Here is a 19,250-nt window from a genome sequence, read left to right as displayed (position 1 = left end):
ATCTAAGATGTCTTTATCAAAGGTCTACCTTTCCATTTGGAGCTGAATCCTTTCTTTCATGTAGAAATCTACATGTATATTACAAGAAATGTATTTTTATCTCTAGGATAATATTGTTTCAAATAATTTTATTAATAGAGTTAACTTTTCAGGTATTTTCTCTTTTAATTGTGGTTCTTAAATGTCAATTGCATTTTTACACATGATGCATTCAAAGGATACCTTTTTCCTAATTAAAAATCATCTTTGAATGCTTTGTGTAAATAAGTAAGATAGGATTCAGTGAAAAGAGTTGCTTTTGATGCTTACTAAGAAATAAATCCATGAATTTGAGTTTTGATATCATGCTTGGTACTTGGAATTGGTATATACTTAATTAAAGCTTGAAAACATATAGCATTTGAATCGTGAGTTTCATCACAAACCATGTCATTTGCTGCTTTTGTTACCCAGATTCAGTCAAAGGGACTGGACACCCAATGATTTCCCCTAGTAGGTGCTGTGGGACTTAACGTTAAGGTGTTTTCAATGTGATTTTAGTCTCTAATAAATAAAAGTTTGCACAAGTTTCAGAGAACTACCAACTCTCTCTAGTTAATTCTGGTGAAGATGTTTTGGATTGTAGTCTGGTTTAGTATTAGTTTAACATTGAAAAAGAAATTGATTCTGATTTGCCACCACCTTTTTTCCCATCTGAAATGCCATTTCCAAATATATAGAACTACTTTGAGTACTTTTAGAATTAGAAGGAAAGTGAAAACTTCAACACAGTATACCAACTTACTAACAGTAGCAGGAGCTGAACCTTATGTTTAAAATTAACTTAGTGAGCTAAATATAAGGATAAACTTACAGGGTTTTTCATTTAAATACCAGTAATAACTTTGTTGCAGTCAACACATTAACCTGTTCAGCTGCAGGATGCTAACAGTCATTCTTTGGATAGCTTCAAGAAGTATAACTTTGCTACTCTGAATTCTGATACCTAAAAGCTGTTCCTTTTTTTCAGGGGACCCCCCCCCCAAATTTCCCATTATACTTTATGACACAGGGTCTCACTATGTTGCCCAAGCTGGCTTCAAACTCCTGGGCTCTAGAAAGTCTCCTGCTGCAGCCTCCTGAGTAGCTGGGACCATTAGGTGTGCACTTTGGTGTCCAGCTCCAAGTGTTCTTGATAGAAAGTTAGTATCAATATACAGAAAAGTATAAGAGAACTTACATTCAAGAGACAGAAAGGAAAATGATAATGTAGATTCACTGTTTCTTGTGGAATTTATATTTGGTTTGATGGTGATGGGCAGGGTATCAAAGGGTATGATTTGAATTTACATAGGATAGATTTAATATTGAGGTGATAAAAAAATTAGCAGAGGCTAGCCAGCACTATGCTGCACAACTTCCAAGAACACTATGATTTGCTCACAATTTGCTATTAATTGCTTTCTCTTTCAAGTATCCGTTGATTGTTAAAATACCTTGCCCAAGAATCCTTTGAATAAAGGGCATATTTAGATCAATATAAAATAGTACTGAGGATTTAATCTAGGACATTGTACCAGCCCTTTTTTTTTTTTTTTGAAACAGGGTCTCACACAGTTGCTGAGGCTGTCCTTGAACTTGCAATCCTCCTGTCTTTGCCTCCCAAGTACTGGGACTGCAGGTGTGTACCATCATGCGTGGCAATAACAGCTTCTATTTACTGAGAGTTTACTATGTTCCAAGTACTGAGTTTTTCTGTGTTTATTTAATCCCCTCAACAACCATAAAAGGTAAGTATCAATATCCTTTTATAGAGAAGTCCCAAAGAAATAATTTGCTTAGGATAAAATTTGTATTGCTTAAGGTCAAACCACTGTGAAGCAGTAGTCTCATGCTCCTAAACCTGCCTTTGCTGGAAGTCATACAGTCTGAGGGAGCATCTCAGTGTTCACACTCTTCCTTCCCAACTTTTAAACTACACAAAGTTTTGTTATGTTTTTCAAGCTCAAGAAACTCACTAAAGCCAAGCGTGGTGGCACATGTTTGTAATCCCAGCATTTGGGAGGCTGAGACAGGAGGACCGTGGTTTGCTGACAGCCTCGGCTACTTAGTAAGGCCCTTGCAACTCAATGAGATCCTGTTGTGAAATAAAGAATGGAATTAGGAGGTAGAATGCCCCCGGGTTCCATCCCCAGTACTGCAAAAATAAAAGAAGGAAGGAAGGAAAGAAAACTCACTAAAAGCAACTAAAGCTGACATGACCTCTGTGGCACTTATTTGGAACTTAAATCAGACTGCCTTTTGCAGTTTCGGTAATCTTCTAACCTTTGCCCTACGTTTCAGGACCCTTTTATCTGGCTTGGGGCTGTTCAGTCCTCCAGAATCCAGGTAATGCCTACCCTGCCTTTCTCTACCAGGTGGCCCAGTGGCAGTTTTTCAGCTTTGTGTAAGCAGAGCACACCGCAGGCTTCTTATAGGTGCAGGGGACCAACAGTCACATTTCACTTATGTCTGGATTTGCTAACGCTGGTCTGTGGTCTTAGGAACCGGTTAACTAAATTTATGAAGCCGGGTGTGGTGCTGCACGCATGTATTTCGGGAGGCAGAAACCGGAGGAGGATTGCATGTTCGAGGACCGCCTTAGCTAATAAGACTTTTATCAACCTAGAGAGACTCTGTTTCAAAATGAAAGTAGGATAGGGCTGGGTATGTAGCTCAGAGGTAAAATACCCCTGGGTTCAATCTCCATTACCACAAAAGAAAAAAATTCTAGAAATGCAAACTGCAAGGAATATATAAAAAGCGTACCGTAAGCCCTTTATACTTTTCTACAATAAAACAACCTGTAAAGAGAGAGAGTGGAATAGGGGCTGACAAGGTCCCAGTCTAGGGAACCGCAAAAGGACCCCAGTAGTTTCAGGGCGAGACGGACTCTGCAAGCACTCTGCAAATATTTACACACCGACAATCACCAGAGTGGGAGTGGAGCTGACGTGTCCCGGAAGCGAAATCGCTCCGCTCCAGGAGTCCTGGTGACGTATGCGCTACACTTCCGCCCTGCGCGAGGGGGCGGGTCCTGGGTGGGGCCGCGCCTGCGCCTGGGCCACTTCCCAGGCTTGTGCGCATGCGCACTACTGCTCGCCCCGCCCCGGGGCCCTACTAAGACATGGTGTTGTCCGAACTGGCCGCGCGCCTCAACTGCGCCGAATACAAAAACTGGGTGAAGGCGGGACACTGTCTGCTGCTGCTGCGCAGCTGCCTTCAGGGCTTCGTCGGCCGCGAGGTGCTCTCCTTCCACCGCGGCCTGCTCGCTGCAGCCCCCGGCCTGGGCCCCCGCGCCACCTGCCGCGGAGGCTCACGGTGCAGTCCCCGCGCTCGCCAGGTGAGCACCTGGCCCAGGGTCTTCTCTGCCGTCCCCCACTCCCCACCCATTCCGTGCTCCAGTCCGCGTCCCGGAGCGCAGAGGTTCTGGCTCCCTCCGCGGGCCAGGGTGGGCCGTAACGCCTGGGGCTCTGACTCCGTGGCGCCGCCCCTCCCTCCGAGGCCCTCCTCACCGCCACCCCCTGTAGTTTCAGCCGCAGTGTCAAGTGTGCGCAGAGTGGAAACAGGAGATTTTGAGACATCACGTCAACAGAAATGGAGACGTGCACTGGGGAAACTGCCGGCCCGGCCGCTGGCCAGTCGATGCTTGGGAGGTAGCCAAGGTAAGCACCTGCGGCCCCGACCGAAAGAGGAGGCGGCGGCGGCCGGTGCCCTGGTGCCCTAGGGCGTCTGGTGGTTCGGTGTGAAAGCCCGGGCCCCATAAACAAAGGTGCAGAGAGATTGGTTGGTCACCCAGAATAAATGCTTAAGCGGCTAAGAGCTATTAGAATGGACTAAAACCTAACATAATGAGGAAGAGGCAGTCTTCTACCTACTGCGTTTTGCAACATTTGAGTGCTTGGGAAAGATTTCAACAAGAGGTGCTGGAGCAAGATGTTAAAATGATCGCCGTAAGCATGGGCACGGAGGAGAAAGGTGTAGGGTGTGTTTGAGAGTAGGCTCTCTGAATGGTTCATTTGGCTGGAGGTTGCCACGAAGATGACAGAGTAAGCTGAGGTAAGTTAGGACTAAAATAGAAGGAATCAGAAACGCACAGCTAAGGAGTAAGTTTGTGGAGGAAGATGGAGATGGGGCAAGCAATTGGATAGAAAGAGACTAGTATTAGGACTGTCTTCAGATCTTGGCAGTGTGACTTCCTAGCTGGGCCTATTGGAAAATTTTTTGGACTTCTTGTTTCCCAGAAGTCCAGTAGTGGATGGAGAGGACCAGTCAGAAGTGGTGTCTTAACACCAATGAAATTTTGGAGTCAGTGTAGGTGCAAGTTAACAGTAGGCATAGATGGGCACCTGGGAAGGAGCAGTGCCTGGGAAGAGGCTGAGGCCCAGCCCAACTGCTCATGTCCTTAAAGCCAGCCTCTGTTCCCTGACTTTAAGAATGGGGGAATTGGACTAGGCTGGTGGTCCCCAGACTTGGCTGTCATGGACTGGTAAACCTATCACAACTACATCTTCTTCTCCATTTTTTTTCATTGCCACCATAGAATTGCCAACTTCCTTTACCTAGAAAAACAAAACAAAATTCTAGCCAAGCCTGGCACACACCTATAATTCTAGTACTTGGAAGGTTGAGACAGAAAGATCACAGGTTTGAGGCCAGCCATAGCAACTCAGCAAGGCCCTCATCAACTTAGTGAGATCCTGCTTCAAAATAAAAAATTGAGCTGGAGGTATAGCTTAGAGATAAAATGTACCTGGGTTCAATCTCCAAAAACACACACACACCAAAAAACAAAATTCTTCCTGTTTGGTCCTAATTGCTATTCACAGCCTCAGAATCCCCTTGAAGCCTATGCCACCTCCTCACGCCACTGCTCTTTATTGCTAATCACTGACCCTTTTAGTACCTGGGCTTCCTGTTCTAGCCTCCTTTGTCCACTCCACTTTAGCTCCCCTCTTCCATTTTCATACCCCGGGCTCTATCAGCACAGGAAGTCCAAGTGTCTTAACATCCTGCTTACCTTTGGCATACTTAATTCAAGCCCTGCCACCACTGTGCCACCAGCCCCCATCCCTCTGAGGCTTCCTTTGCTTTCATAGTACTCAGCAACCTCAGCCCTCCTGCACTCCTTTGTCTCCTCAGCTGGAGCATTTTCCATTATCCATCATTATAATCAGTCCCTTGCGGTTATCTCAGGGTTTTTTTCCTCCTTCCTCTGAATTTGCCTGGCCCAACTCCAGCCCTAATGACACCATTATCTGCTTCTGCTAGCCTGAGGAATCTCACAAGGGAGCCGATGGCTTTCCCTTTCGTTCTCAATTAGCAGCCCTAGTGCTCTGGCCATGCCTCTTTCTGGTGATAGCTGTTCCTACCTTTTCTAGTCAGGCTCCCTCTCCCCTTCCTCCAACCTCATCCCCAGCTCCTCACCCTGTTTACTTGTCATGGAGTTGATGGATGCCCCCAAACAGATTTCTTCGTCTTCCCCAAGCCTACCAGCCTACTTCCATGTGCTCCATCTTCCTCCTCCTGCTGCCCTATCCTTCCACTTACATGTTAGATCTTATCCTTTCCCACCTGCCCAAGGACTTTGACCCTTCAGTTGGCCTCTCTTCCTCCCAGCTTAACCCCATCACCACACAAATAGCTTTAATGTTCCCTTGGTTTATTTAAGGTTTTTTTGTGTGTGTGTGTGGTGGTGGTACTGAGTATTGAACTCAGGGGCCTGCTATACCTCCAGACCATGTATATATATGCCCAGTTCCTTTTTTTTTTTTTTTTTTTTTTTTTTTTTTTTTTTTTTGCGGCACTGAGGATGGAACCCAGTGGTATTCTACCTCTAAGCGACACCCCCAGCCATATATATATATATATATATATATATATATATATATATATATATATATTTTTTTTTTTTTTTTTTTTTTGGTGGTACTAGGGGTGGAACCGAGAGGCTTCCTACCTCTGAGCCATACTCCCAGCCCTATTTTATATTTTATTTGGAAACACAGTCTCACTAAGTTGCTGAGAGCCTCACTAAGTAGCTGAGGCTGGCTTTGAACCTGTGCTATCCTCCTGTCTCAGCCTCCCACGCACGGGGATTACAAGCGTGCGCCACCACGACCAGCTCCCAGCCCTATATTTTATTCTTTATTTTGAAGCAGAGTCTCACTTGAGTTGCAAAGAGCGTAAGTAGCTGAGGTTGGCAGTGAGCCACGATTCTCATTTCTCAGCCTCCCAAATGCTGGGATTACAAGTGTGTGCCACCATGTCTGGCTCTATTTTTTTTTTAAGGATCAGTTATGCTGGACGTGGTGGTAGATGTCTGTAATCCCAGTACTTGAGAGGCTGAGACACGGGATTGTAGGTTTGAGGACAGCCTCAGCAAGTAGTAAGACTCATCAATCTAGTGAGACTCTTTTTCAAAATAAAAATAAAATAGGGCTGGGAGTATAGCTTGGAGGTAGAATACCCCTGGGTTTAATCTCCTAGCACCATAAAACAACAAAACAAAACAAAAATAAGGATCAGTTATCATGTTACCCAGCAGTTCTACCCCCAGACATATGCTCAATAGAAATGAAAACAAATCCACACAAAAACATATATGTAAATATTCACAACAGCACTGTTTGTAATAACCAAAAGGTGGCAGCAACCCCAGCATCCACCAGATGATGAATGAATAGAATCCATACAATGCAGTATTATTTTGCCATAAAAAGGAAGAAAGTACTGATCCATGTTACAACATGGATGGATCTTGCAAATAGCTAAGTGAAAGGAGTCAGTCACATAGTATATGATCCCATCATGTCCAGATCAGGCCCATCTATAGAGGCAGAAGTGGATTAATGTCTCAAAATAAAAATAAAATAGGAGCCAGGCATGGTGGCGCATGCTTATAATCCCAGTACTTGGGAGGCTGAGACAGGAGGATCACAGGTTCACAGCCAGCCTCAACTACATAGTGAGATTCTCTGCAACTTAGTGAGACCCTGTTTCATAATAAAGAATAAAAAACAGAGCTAGAGGTATAGATCAGAGGTAGAATGACCCTGGGACCCATCCTCAGTAATCCCCCCAAAATAGAAAATAGAAAAATCCCCCCAAAATAGAAAAAAAATGAAATAGGGCTGTGGGGGTGGAGCTTGGAGGTAGAATGCCCCTGAGGTTTAATCCCCTAGCACCACAAAACAACAGAACAAAAAAAGGACCAGTTTTGTGAGTCAGAACCGAAGAAATCAGTAACCATGTTACCCAGCAGTTCTACCCCCAGGTATATGCTCAAGAGAAATAAGAACATAAATCCACACAAAAACACATACATAAATATTCATAACAGCACTGTCTGCAATAACCAAAAGGTGACAGCAACCCCAGCATCCACCAGATGATGAATGAATGAATGAATAGAATCCATACAATGCAATATTGTTTGCCATAAAAAGGAACAAAGTACTGATCCGTGTTACAACATGGATGGATCTTGCAAAGATTATGCCAAGTGAAGGGAGTCGTTCACATAGTGTATGATCCTATTCATGTCCAGATCAGGCACATATATAGAGGCAGAAGTAGATTAATGTTTGCCAGGGCCTGGGGGGATAAAGTCAACTATGCTGGTGATTACACAACTCTGAATATACTGAAAGCCACTGAATTGTATGCTTTAAATGAGTGCATTCTATCTCAATAAAACTATTTTAAAAAATAAACATTTGAATACTTAGAAAAAAGAAATCTCCCTTAATCCACACTCTACCTGTCTCCCCATTCCTTTGTCTGCCTCCCATAAGCATACTCAGCAGAGCTTCTCAGAAAAAGGATTTGATACCTGTTCTCTTTTCCTCAGCTCCTATGTCCTCTTCACCTCACTTCACCCTGGCTCTGCCTACCACTCCACACTGTCTGTGACTTTTCTTTCTTACCTTAAAGAGGCATGCAGCTCTTGTGGCGACTTGTCCTGAAACGGCTTGGGACACCACAAATTTGGGAACCGTCAACACGAAGGCAGCATTAAACTCCACGGACCTGGATGATAGCACCAGAGAAGAGGAGGGCAGAGGAGGCTCAGCTCTGACCCCAGAAAGACAGAGGAGGAGCCAGGGTAGGGGAGGAAAGGCATGGGAGGAAGATAGCACAAAGCCAGGAGTGTTTCTTAGTTACTTGAAAGTATCCACTTTGGAGTAACTGACTTTCAAATAACTTCCTGTAACTTTCAAGTAACTAATTTTTCAACTCTTCTTCCAACTCAACCACTGAAATTTCAGTAAGGAAAAGAAAAAAAGATCTTTTTCTCTCGTTTCTGCTTTTGTGTCATTAATACAGAACAGAAACCAGTTATGTTCGGCGGATCTAATGGGGGATAGCACAGTCCTTCAGCTATGGCCCTTGGTCAAGGCTTAGCTGGAACATCATTTTCCCACATGTGTTTGAACTCATGAGTTCCTAACTTGAAACATCAGTGCATTAGAGAATTTCAGTCATCATTCGGGAAATAAGTAATTTCCTCACAAGCTCCTAGAGTTGGAGGAGACTCAGGAGCCCCTCCCGCTCCTCCTCCTACAGGCCTTCATGCCCCGAGGACTAACAGACAAACGAGGACCCGAGGAATGCGATGCAGTTGCTCTTTTAAGTCTCATCAACTCCTGCGATCACTTTGTGATTGATCGAAAGAAAGTCATAGAGGTAAGAGCTATCAAATTTCAAACCTTCCAGGTGGGGACCCTGAACGCCAGCTCTGAGACACACCCTAAGCCAGCCATGTAGGCAGAACATAGTAGCTCCTCAGAACAGTGGTGTGCAAAGAAAGCTGACTTAGGGCCAGGTGTCTGGCACATGTCTGCAATCCCAGTACTTGAGAAGCTAAGACAGCATTGCAGGTTCAGGGCTAGCCTTAACAACTTAGCAAGAAACCTCTTTCAAAATAAAAAATAAGGAGCTGAGGATGTAGCCCTGTGGTAGAGTGCTCACTGAGCAAGCATATGTGAGGCCATGGGTTCAATACCCAGCACCAAAAAATAAAAAAATATAAAAAGGGGACTGGGGATGTAACTCAGAGGTAGAATACCCCTGGGTTCAATCCCTAATACCAAAAAAAGCCCATTCTCTTAATTAAAGTTTCCTGGCAACTTGTTATTAGGCCATTTGTCATTAAAATAAGCAAAGCTCAGGCCAGGTGTGGTGGCTCACGCTTGTAGTCCCTGTGCATGGGAGGCTGAGACAGGAGGATAGCACAGGTTCAAAGCCAGCCTCGGCTACTTAGGCTCTCAGCAACTTAGACCCTGTTTCCAAATAAAATATAAGTCTGGGAGTGTAGCCCGGAGGTAAAAAGCCCCTGGGTTCCATCCCCAGGACCACCAAAAAATAAATAAATAAATAACCAAAGCTCAAGCTGGGTACAGTGGCACACACCTGTAATTCCAAGTGTGGGATTACTCGGGAGTCTGAGATGGGAGGGTCTCAGATTTGAGGCCAGCTTCAGCAATTTAGCCAGACTCAACAATTTACTGAGACCTTATTTCAAAAAAAAAAAATTTAAAAAGAACTGGAGGTGTAGCTTGGAAGTAGAATGCCCCTGAGTTCAATCCTCAGTACTCCCTCAAAATGATAATAGGTGAACCTCACATTTCTTTTCCCTGTTCTGCCATAAACAGAAGCAAAGTAAACTAACTTTCTTTTCTTTCTTTCTTTCTTTCTTTCTTTCTTTCTTTCTTTCTTTCTGTACTGAGGGTGGAACCCAGGGGCATTATACTCTGAGCTACACCCCAGCCCTCTTTTTGTGTACTAGGGGTAGATAGAACCCAAGAGCTTTTCTACCTCCAGGGTACACTGTCAGACCTATTTTATACTTTATTTGGAAACAGGGTCTCATGAAGTTGCTGAGAGCCTCCCTAAGCAGCTGAGGCTGGCTTCGAACCTGCGTGATCCTCCTGTCTCAGCCTCCCCAGCGCTGGGATTACAAGCGTGCACCGCCACGCCCAGTTTATTCTTTGAGACAGGGTCTCACTAAATTGCCGATTGCCTCACTAAGTAGCTGAGGCTGGCTGAGAACCTGCCATCCTCCTGTCTCATCCTCCCAAGTACTAGGATTTCAAGCATGAGCCACCATGTCCAGCTTATTTTTGTTTATTAAAAAAAAAAATACAGCCAGGCATGGTGGCGCACTCTTGTAATCCCAGTGTTTGGGAAGCTGAGACAGGAGGATCATACAGATTCAAAGCCAGCCTCAGCTACTGAGTGAGGCTATCAGCAATTTAGTGAGATCCTGTTTCCAAATAAAGTATAAAATAAGTCTGGGAGGATAGCCCAGAGGTAGAAAAGCACCTAGGTTCCACCCCAGTAGCACACACACACAAAATTACAGGCTGAGCATGGTGGTGCAAGCCTGTAATCCTAGTAGTTGGGAGGCTGAGACAAGAGGCTCTCTCCTTGGTAGCCAGCCTCGGCAACTTAGGTCCTCCACAACTTAGACCCTGTTTCAAAATAAAAAGTAAAATAGAGCTAGGTGTGTAGCTCAGAGGCAAAATGCCCCCTGGGTATCACAGAAAAAAAAAAGAAAGGAAGGAAGGAAGGGAGGGAGGGAAGAAAGAACACCAGGCTGGGGGTATAGCTTAGTGGTAGAGTGCTGACCTAGCACAAAGAAAGCCCATTTTGGCTTCAACACTGAAAAAAAAAAACACAAAAAAACATGATGTATCATTTTGTTTGTTATAAGCCAACATTTGAACCTTGTCCTTCTAAATTTCATTGGCTAAACTGTTGCAAGACCAAATTATAGAACCCAAGAAAATGTAACTCTAATGGATAAACAGTGTCAGATCACTGTGCTTGTCAGATTTTTTCAAGGAGATTTGGATTTTTCTTTACTTTACCAGAGAATTCTTGCATGTTTATTACTCTGAGGGTCATTGAAAACAATAGGTAGCGTCTCTGGGTTGCTTATAATATGTAGAGAAACTGCTGTATATTTTTGTCAGTGTGGCAGCAATGGAAAGGATTTTTAAAAAACTTTGGTTTTCATATGGGAGATTGATCCCAGAGGCATTCTACCTTCGAGCTACACCACCAGCTTGATTTTTTTTTTTTTTTTTTTTTTTTGGAAACGGGGTCTCCTTAGGTTGATGAAATTCTTACTACTTGTCCTCAAACCTGCAATCCTCCTGTCTCAGCCTCCCAAGTACTGGGATTTGTGGTTACCAGCCCAGCTTAGAATCTTTATGACCTCACAGAGGCACAAGCCTATGACAGTGGTTGGCCCCTCAGTTTCTCTTAGCCAAGACTGTGGGAAACTTACTGTGAGTTATATATTAATTTATGATAGACAGTACTGTTTTTCTTAAAATATAGGCAAAAGCTGATTTTCTTTACATTAGAAACTCCTTGACCCAACTTCCTGGTACTCCAGCGGTATTTAAATTGTTTCCTTCAGCCTGTGGGTATACCTAGAGCCAATACGCTTTCTCTTTGGCAGGTTGTTTTAGTTTAAGAGATTTGGAGGACTGTGAAATAGCCGACCAAGCATAGGATTTTAAAGGTTAAGGAGATTTGTAAAGCCAGCCCCCCCCCCCTTTCTCTTTCTCTTTTTTTCTTGGTATGTTTGTGGCACTGGGGATTGAGTCTAGGAGCCTTCTACCACTAAGCTACATCCCCCAGCCCTTTTGTTTTGAAGCAGGGTAAGTTACTGTGTGCAGCTTCAAACCTCTGATCCTTGTCTCCGTCTAGTCTCCCAAGTATGTGGGTTACAGGTGTGCACCAGCACCGCCCAGCTTATTTGTATTTCTTACCCTGGTCATGTATTTTCATGTGGGGGGGGTAAACATCCCCTCAAGCTAGGACAGCACTGACAGGCACCTAGAGGTCAAGACCTTCAGGATTGTTTGGGGATCTGCTCCCCAAGGGAGGAAGGCTGCGCCACTGTTGCCATTTCCATCTTGTCCTTCCTGTAGTCCTGTGGCCAAAACCTGGCTTGAGGCCATGTTTTCTTTATTCTGCGTGGTTTAATGTTTTGTCTTGTTTTTATTTAGCTAAGTCACAAAAACTCTGAATTTCTAGGTTCTCTTCAAATCAGAAGGCCTGGTGACACCAGGCTCATAGAGCTCCCATGGCAACAAGCCACTAATTGAGTGGAGGCTCCCTCTTTAGATGACATAGCCACTCCCTGGTTTGTCCCAGTCCTCTCCTTGGTATTACTTCAGTTCTTGGTATGTGGTCTCTAAACAGGAGGAAATGAAATATACATCTGACTTGGAGGCTAAAGGGCCACAGTATCCTCTGTGTCTATGTAAATACTTGCTGGATTGTGCACCTGGTCTTGGACCGTCTCGTCTGAAGACCATGCATGTTGATGTTGTAATTAACAAAGCCCTTCTATGAGTTTTTCTTTGGAGCCGTAAGATCACAGTTCACCACCCCACCCCACTGCTGTTGACTTTGAAGCGTTTTATCTTTTTGTCTTTCTCTAGGTGATTAAGTGTCGCAATGACATCATGCACTCCTCAGAGATGAAAGTATCGTCTACGTGGCTTCAGGATTTTCAGACAAAAATCCAAAGTTTGTTGAATGAATTCAAGAATATCCCAGAGATTGTGGCAGTATACTCCAGAATAGAACAGGTAAAAATCATATATATATATATATATATTTTTTTTTTTTTGCGGTACTGGGAAAGGAACCCAGGGGGATTCTACCTCCGAGCTACACCCTCAGCCCTATTAATCTTTTTATTTTTTGAAACAGGGTCTCACTGAGTTGTGAAGGGCCTAAGTAGCTGAGGCTGTCTGCGAACCGCGATCCTCCTGTCTCAGCCTCCCAAATGCTGGGATTACGAGCGTGCGCCACCACGCCCGGCTACCTTCCACTATTCTACTGGTCTCTCTTCTCTTTTCATCTAAAATCCCCTTTGCTTCCTATTTTCTCTCTAGCTTCCACACATGAGAGAAGCATACAGCCCTTGACTTTCTCCGATTGGCTGAGCTTGCTAAGCATAATCAAAATTTCATTTTATTTTTTTCCGGACTGTGGATGAAACTGAGGGCCTCATACATGCTAGGCAAGCACTGTACCACTGAGCCACATCCCCAACCCCAAACTAAATTTTAGAATGTAAGCAATCCCGGCAGTGAAACCTATTTCAAAATAAAAAATAAAGCCGGTCATAGTGGTGCACGCTTGTAATCCTAGTACTTGGGAGGCTGAGACAGGAGGATTGCAGGTTCGCGGCCAGCCTCAGCTATTTGGTGAGGCCCTCTGCAACTTAGTGAGATCCTGTTTCAAAGTAAAGAATACAAAATAGGGCTGGGAGTATAGCTCGGACATAGAATGCCCCTGGGTTCAATCCCTAGTACCACCAATAAATAAGGCTGGGGGTATAGCTCAGAGGTAGAACACCTCTGAGTTCCATCCCCTGTACCACAAATAAATAATAAGTAAACAAATAAAAGCCAGGTTTGGTGGCTCATGCCTTTAATCCCAGTACTTGGGAGGCTAAGATAGGAGGATTGCAGGTTTAAGCACAGCCTCAGCAATGTAGCAAGACTTTCAGCAACCTAGCAAAACCCTGTTTCAAAACAAGAAAAGGGTTGGGAGTGTAGCTGGGAGGTAGAATGCCCAAATTCAATCACCCGGGAGCTACCCCCCCCCCATATCTCACTAAGTTGCTGAGTCTCACTACTTGCTGAGGCTGCCCATGAACCAGTGATCCTCCTGTCTCAGCCTCTCAAGTACTGGGATTTTAGGCGTGTACCACCACGCCTTGCTCAAAAAAATAAATCAGTTCATGAAGTATTTCTGTACTCATCCCACAGTTGCTGACATCTGACTGGGCTGTTCACATCCCAGAGGAAGATCAGCGAGATGGATGTGAGTGTGAAATAGGAGGCTACTTAAGTGCAAGCCAAGTAAATGAAATTGAAATGGAATTGCTGAAGGAAAGACTTCAGGAGTTGTATCGTCAAGCGGAAGAACAAGACTTCCTGCCTGAAGAGGTAAAAGGGAAGGGCAGAGGGTGCCTGGGAGGAGGAGCAGCTCCTTTGACACATAGCCAGTTAGGTTCCTGATTGACAAGTCAAGTAATTTCCAGAAGTGAATATGCTTTGGGCGCAGATCAATAATTACATTACTTTGTTTTGTTTTGTTTTGTTTGCCGTACTGGGGATGGAACCCAGGGGCATTCTACCTCCAAGCTACACCCCCAGCCCTATTTTTTCTTCTTTATTTTGAAACCGGGTCTCACTGAGTTGCCAAGGACCTCACTAAGTAGCTGAGGCTGGTCGTGAACCCCGATCCTCCTGTCTCAGCCTCCCAAATGCTGGGATTCCAAGCATGTGCCACCACACCCAGCTGGATAATTATGTTTTAACCATTATTTTCACTTAATCAACATTTGAGGGCCTCATATGTTTAAGGGCTACAACAGAACTCAGAACAAGATGCCGGGTGGGATTCCCTCTTGGTCAGAGGGGATTGCCAGGAAGGCAGGATTGAACTGAAGCTTGCACATTTAACAAGAGTTGGGCAAGTTGGCAATGAGAGAGGGATGCGCGTGGCAGAAGGACCGGCACGAGGAAAGGCACGAGAGACTAGTTTGGGCTTGGGCGTAGCAGACGTGCGGGAGGGATGGTCAGGTTGGAGGCTGGGAGGGTAGGTTGAAGCCTTAAAAGGTTTTCTCTGCCATAGCAAGTAGGTTGGGCTTTATTCCCCCAAAGCAATGGGAAGCCAACAGGTGTTTGTTGGTTTGCTTGGTTGTTTGGTGTTGGGAATTGAACCCAGGGGCATTCTACCTCTGAGCTACACCCCTAACCCTTTTTATTATTTTTTAGTTTTTGAAACAGGGTCCCATCAAGTTGCTGAAGATCTCACTTAGTTACTGAGGCTGGCCTCGAACCTACAATCCTTCTGTCCCAGCCTCTCAGGTACAGGGATTACAAGCATACGATGAATAATGTCATTGGTTTGGTGTTCATTTCAGGTATTTTTGTTTATTTGGGTGTTGTTTGGGGTTTTTTCCCTGTGGTACTGGGGATTAAAGCCAAGGCTGCTCTGCCACCAATGAGCTACATCCCCAGCCTATAATTTTGAGACAGGGTCTAAGTTGCCCAGGCTTGCCTCATACTTGCTGCTATCCTCTTCCCTCAGCCACCTGAATAGCTGTCCTTTCACTTTTTTTTAAGCAGTACTGGGGATAGAACCCAGGGCCATTCTACCTCCAAGCTACACCCCCTACCCCTGTTTTTTTATTTAAACAGGGTCTCACTGAGTTGCAAAGGGCCTCGCTAAGTAGCTGAGGCTGGCCATGAACCACTATCCTCCTGTCTCAGCCTCCCAAATGCTGGGATTACAAGAGTGCACCACCACGCCTGGCTTGTCCTTTCACTTCTTAATGGTTTCTAAGTTTATTATTCAAAGTACAGGCATCTTGCAGGAGCTTTGGGCCGGCTTCCAGCCATGTACCAAACAGCTCCACCTGAAGTACATGCCCCCAGTCTACTTACTAGGCAGTCTGAAGACTGGCCTCCCTGCTCCCTAGTGGTTCTGGTCATTGCCCTGGCTGTTTTGGTTGCTTACACTGCGATAATCTACACCTACTACATCAGAATCAAGTACTTCACCTCTAACGTGTAAGAGCTACCAGTCTGCTAGGGTTGGACACTGCACGATTTTTCTTTACAAACTTTACTTAATTTTTATGTAGCTTGAAGTTGGGGGCTTCCCATCTAAAAATATTCACCACATCCAAAAATATGAGTAACTCATCTTTGTAGTAAGCAGAGTGACTAGCAGGAATATTCTGGGTTAAGCCCAGTGAAAACACTTCCATGGGACTACCCTATGATTATTTGCACTAAATGTTGACAAGTATATTGCTAGGAAGAGTTTAAATTGGCCCAACATCTATACACAACAGTTTCAACAAAAATCTATTAAAATTATAATAGAAAACTCAGAACTGCATTGCACTTCTGAAAACAAATCCTATAGACACAGCACTTATGCACAGTGACACATGTATCAGGTTAATTTCTTCAGCATTATTTGAGCAGAAGGTTTGAACACTGTTAAGATGTAAAGTAGGCATAATTAAAATACTATTCACCCATTAAAAAATAATCAGCCACCAGGCATGGTGGTGCATGCTTGTAATCCCAGCATTCAGGAGTCAGAGACTGGAGGATCGCAGTTCGCAGACAACCTCAGGTACTTAGCAAGGCACTTCGCAACTCATTGAGACCCTGGTTCAAAAATAAAAGGACAAGCCAGGCGTGGTGGCGCACGCTTGTAATCCCCGCGCTTGGGAGGCTGAGACAGGAGGATCGCGCAGGTTCAAAGCCAGCCTCAGTTGGCTTAAGAGACCCTGTTTTCAAATAAAATATAAAATAGGTCTGGGAGTGTAGCCTGGAGGTAGAAGACCCCTGGGTTCCATCCCCAGTACCACCAAAAATAAATAAATAAATAAATAAATAAATAAATAAATAAATAGACAAAATATAGAGCTGGGGGTGTAGCTTGGAGGTACAATGCCCCTGGGTTCCATCCTCAGTACTGCAAAAAAATAATAATAATAATAATCAGCCTACCCTTACAATCTCCTATAGAAAAGATCAGTTGAAAAATAGTGTCTAAGCCAGGCGTGGTGGCGCACACATGTAATCCCAGTGCTTGGGAGGCTGAGACAGGAGGATTGCACAGGTTCAAAACCAGCCTCAGCTACTTAGTGAGGCTCTCAGCAACCTAGTGAGACCCTGTTTTCAGACAAAATATTGAAAAAATAGGTCTGGGAGCATAGCCCGGAGATAGAAAAGCCCCTGGATTCCACCCCCAGTACCACAAAAAAAAAAAAAGAAAAACAGTGTCTAGTATAGTATCATTTGTTTTTCAGAAATGTCCACAGACCTGATTGCATGTAAATCATTGAATACCTCAGAAAGAAACACAATAGATGGTACATTGTGGTTATCTCCAGGGAAATCAGCTAGGTACTTAGGGGCAGGTTTTTGTTTTTTGTTTTTTGTTTTTTGTTTTTCTTTGTTTTGTTTTTTTGTACTGGGGATTGAACCTAGGGGCATTCTACCTCCAAGCTACACCCCCAGCCCATTTTATGTATGTATGTATGTATGTATGTATGTATGTATGTATGTATTTATTGTGGTCCTGGGCATGGAACCCAGGAGCCTCTACCTCCAGGCTATGCCCCCGTCCTATTTTTCATATTTTATTTTAAAACAGGGTCTCACTAAGTTGCTGAGAGCTTCACTAAGTAGCTGAGGCTGTCTTCGAACCTGTACGATCCTCCTGTCTCAGCCTCCCAAGTACTGGGATTGTAAGTGTGCGCCACCAGGCCTGGCTCTTTATTTTTACTTTGAAAGTTTCACTAGTTTGATGAGAGCCTCACTACTTGCTAAGGCTGTCCTCAAACCTGCAATCCTCCTGTCTTACCTTCCCAAGTACTGAGATTACAAGCATGCACCCGGTTAGGGACAGGTTTTAGAAGAGGACCTTGTACTTTGTTCATTTTGAATTTTGTACTTGACCATGTCTTACTGTTAAATATATATAGTTATATATTTGTTGATACATAATAGTAATATGTATTACTACTGCTGTCCAAAATTTGAAATGAAAGAGCTTCCTTTCATTCGTGTGTATGTGTGTAATAAACCTGTCTTATAAATGTAGGAAAACTTAGAGCAAAAAAATTTTGAGGAGACAAGCAAATATCCCCTCATGTGGTCTCAGAAGGGTTGTCTGAGTGGAGGGCACCTTGTTTTAAAGGGTTTTTTTTTTTTCAAGCCTTAACCTGTTTGTGAATAGATGCCAGTCTTTTAGTGCTAAGGATTAAGCAGTTGCACATGCTAAGTTTACACTCGACTATTGAGCTACAGCCCCAGGGGCCAGTCTTGTAGCTAGTAAATTTTTCATTTGAATTACAAGTCTGCTTGAACTGGGTGTGGTGGCGCATGCTTATAATCCCAGCATTTGGGAGGCTGAGACCAGAGGATCACGGTTCGCAGACAGCCTAAGGTACTTAGTGAGGCCCTCTGTAACTCAGTGAGACTCGGTTTCAAAATAAAGAATTAAAAATAGGGAGGGGCTGTAGCTCGGAAGTCAAATGCCCCTGGGTTCCATTCCCAGACCCGGAAAAAAAAATTACAAGTCTTCTGCTGTAGCAATTAGCTGGGCATGCCTGTAATCTCAGTACTTAGAAGACTGAGACTGGAGGACCAACAGGTTCCAGGCTAGCCTCAGCAACTCACTGAGACACTGTCTTAAAATAAAAGGGCTAGGAGCCGGGCGTGGTGGCGCACGCTTGTAATCCCAGCATTTGAGAGGCTGAGTCCAGAGGATCGCGGTTCACGGACAGCCTCAGCTACTTAGTGAGGCCCTCTGCAACTCAGTGAGACCCGGTTTCAAAATAAAGAATAAAAAATAGGGCAGGGGGTGTAGCTCAGAGGTCGAATGCCCCTGGGTTCTTTCCCCAGACCTGCAATAAATAAATAAATAAATAAAATGCCTGGGAATAGAGCTTAGTGGTAAAGTGCTCCTGGGTTCATTCTCTAGCACAGAAAAGAAAATCCTAACTTGTGCTTTGCATGGTTTCTCTCACAGATCTCAAACCGACTGGAAGCAATGAAGGAATTTCTGAGAGGCAATCAGGATCTTAGAAATGGCCTTAGAGAAGATATGCAGAAGCTAGACAGCTTCCACCTACAGCATCAAAACCCAGATTCAAAGGAACCTGGGAGACAGACACCTGAAAGGAAGGCCTAAGTAAGTTCAGACATGTGATGTTAAATAAGGACAGAATGGCCTCACCTCTTTGAAGTCTCTTCTCTTATGTGAGGCCATAATGAGCACAGCAGTCTCACCTGGTTTCCCTATGTCCTTATTATTTCAAAGGAAGGACACTGAGCTCTGTCCTCTTTCTCTAATGTTCTTGCATCTGTGAAGTAGTTCAGCATCAACTCCCTGGCAGCTTTGTTTAGCCAAATATAACTGAAGACATACTGGTCTGGTCCTAGGTGAATCAACTTTGTAACATACAAAAAGTATTCTTTCAGCCCGGCCTGGTGGTGTACACCTGTGATCCCAGTACTCAGGAGGCTGAGACAGGAGGATTGTAGGTTTGAAGGTAGCCTCAGCAACATGGCAGGACTATTAGCAACCTAGCAAGATCCTGTTTTAAAGCCAGAAGTAAAGGGCTGGGGGTAGAAAAGCAAAAAGTTAAAGGGCTGGGG

General features: G+C 44.3%; 1 protein-coding gene across 1 annotated transcript; it reads left to right on the top strand.

Moving 5' to 3' along the window:
• Nucleotides 1-3,145: 3,145 nt before the first annotated feature.
• On the top strand, nt 3,146-18,783 carry LOC308279281 (uncharacterized protein CXorf38; the record flags this gene model as incomplete). The annotated part of the gene is made up of 6 exons (XM_080719300.1): nt 3,146-3,361; nt 3,549-3,683; nt 8,587-8,706; nt 12,483-12,632; nt 13,824-14,003; nt 18,622-18,783. 6 exons carry the CDS (start codon nt 3,146-3,148, stop codon nt 18,781-18,783), a joined length of 963 nt encoding a protein of 320 aa, XP_080575426.1.
• Nucleotides 18,784-19,250: the final 467 nt, after the last annotated feature.

The sequence above is a fragment of the Muscardinus avellanarius genome, assembly GCF_963383645.1.
Source record: "Muscardinus avellanarius genome assembly, chromosome: X".
NCBI lineage: Eukaryota > Metazoa > Chordata > Mammalia > Rodentia > Gliridae > Muscardinus > Muscardinus avellanarius.
The sequence above is the reverse complement of the archived record's forward strand: the minus strand, read 5'-3'. Positions and strand labels throughout refer to the sequence as shown.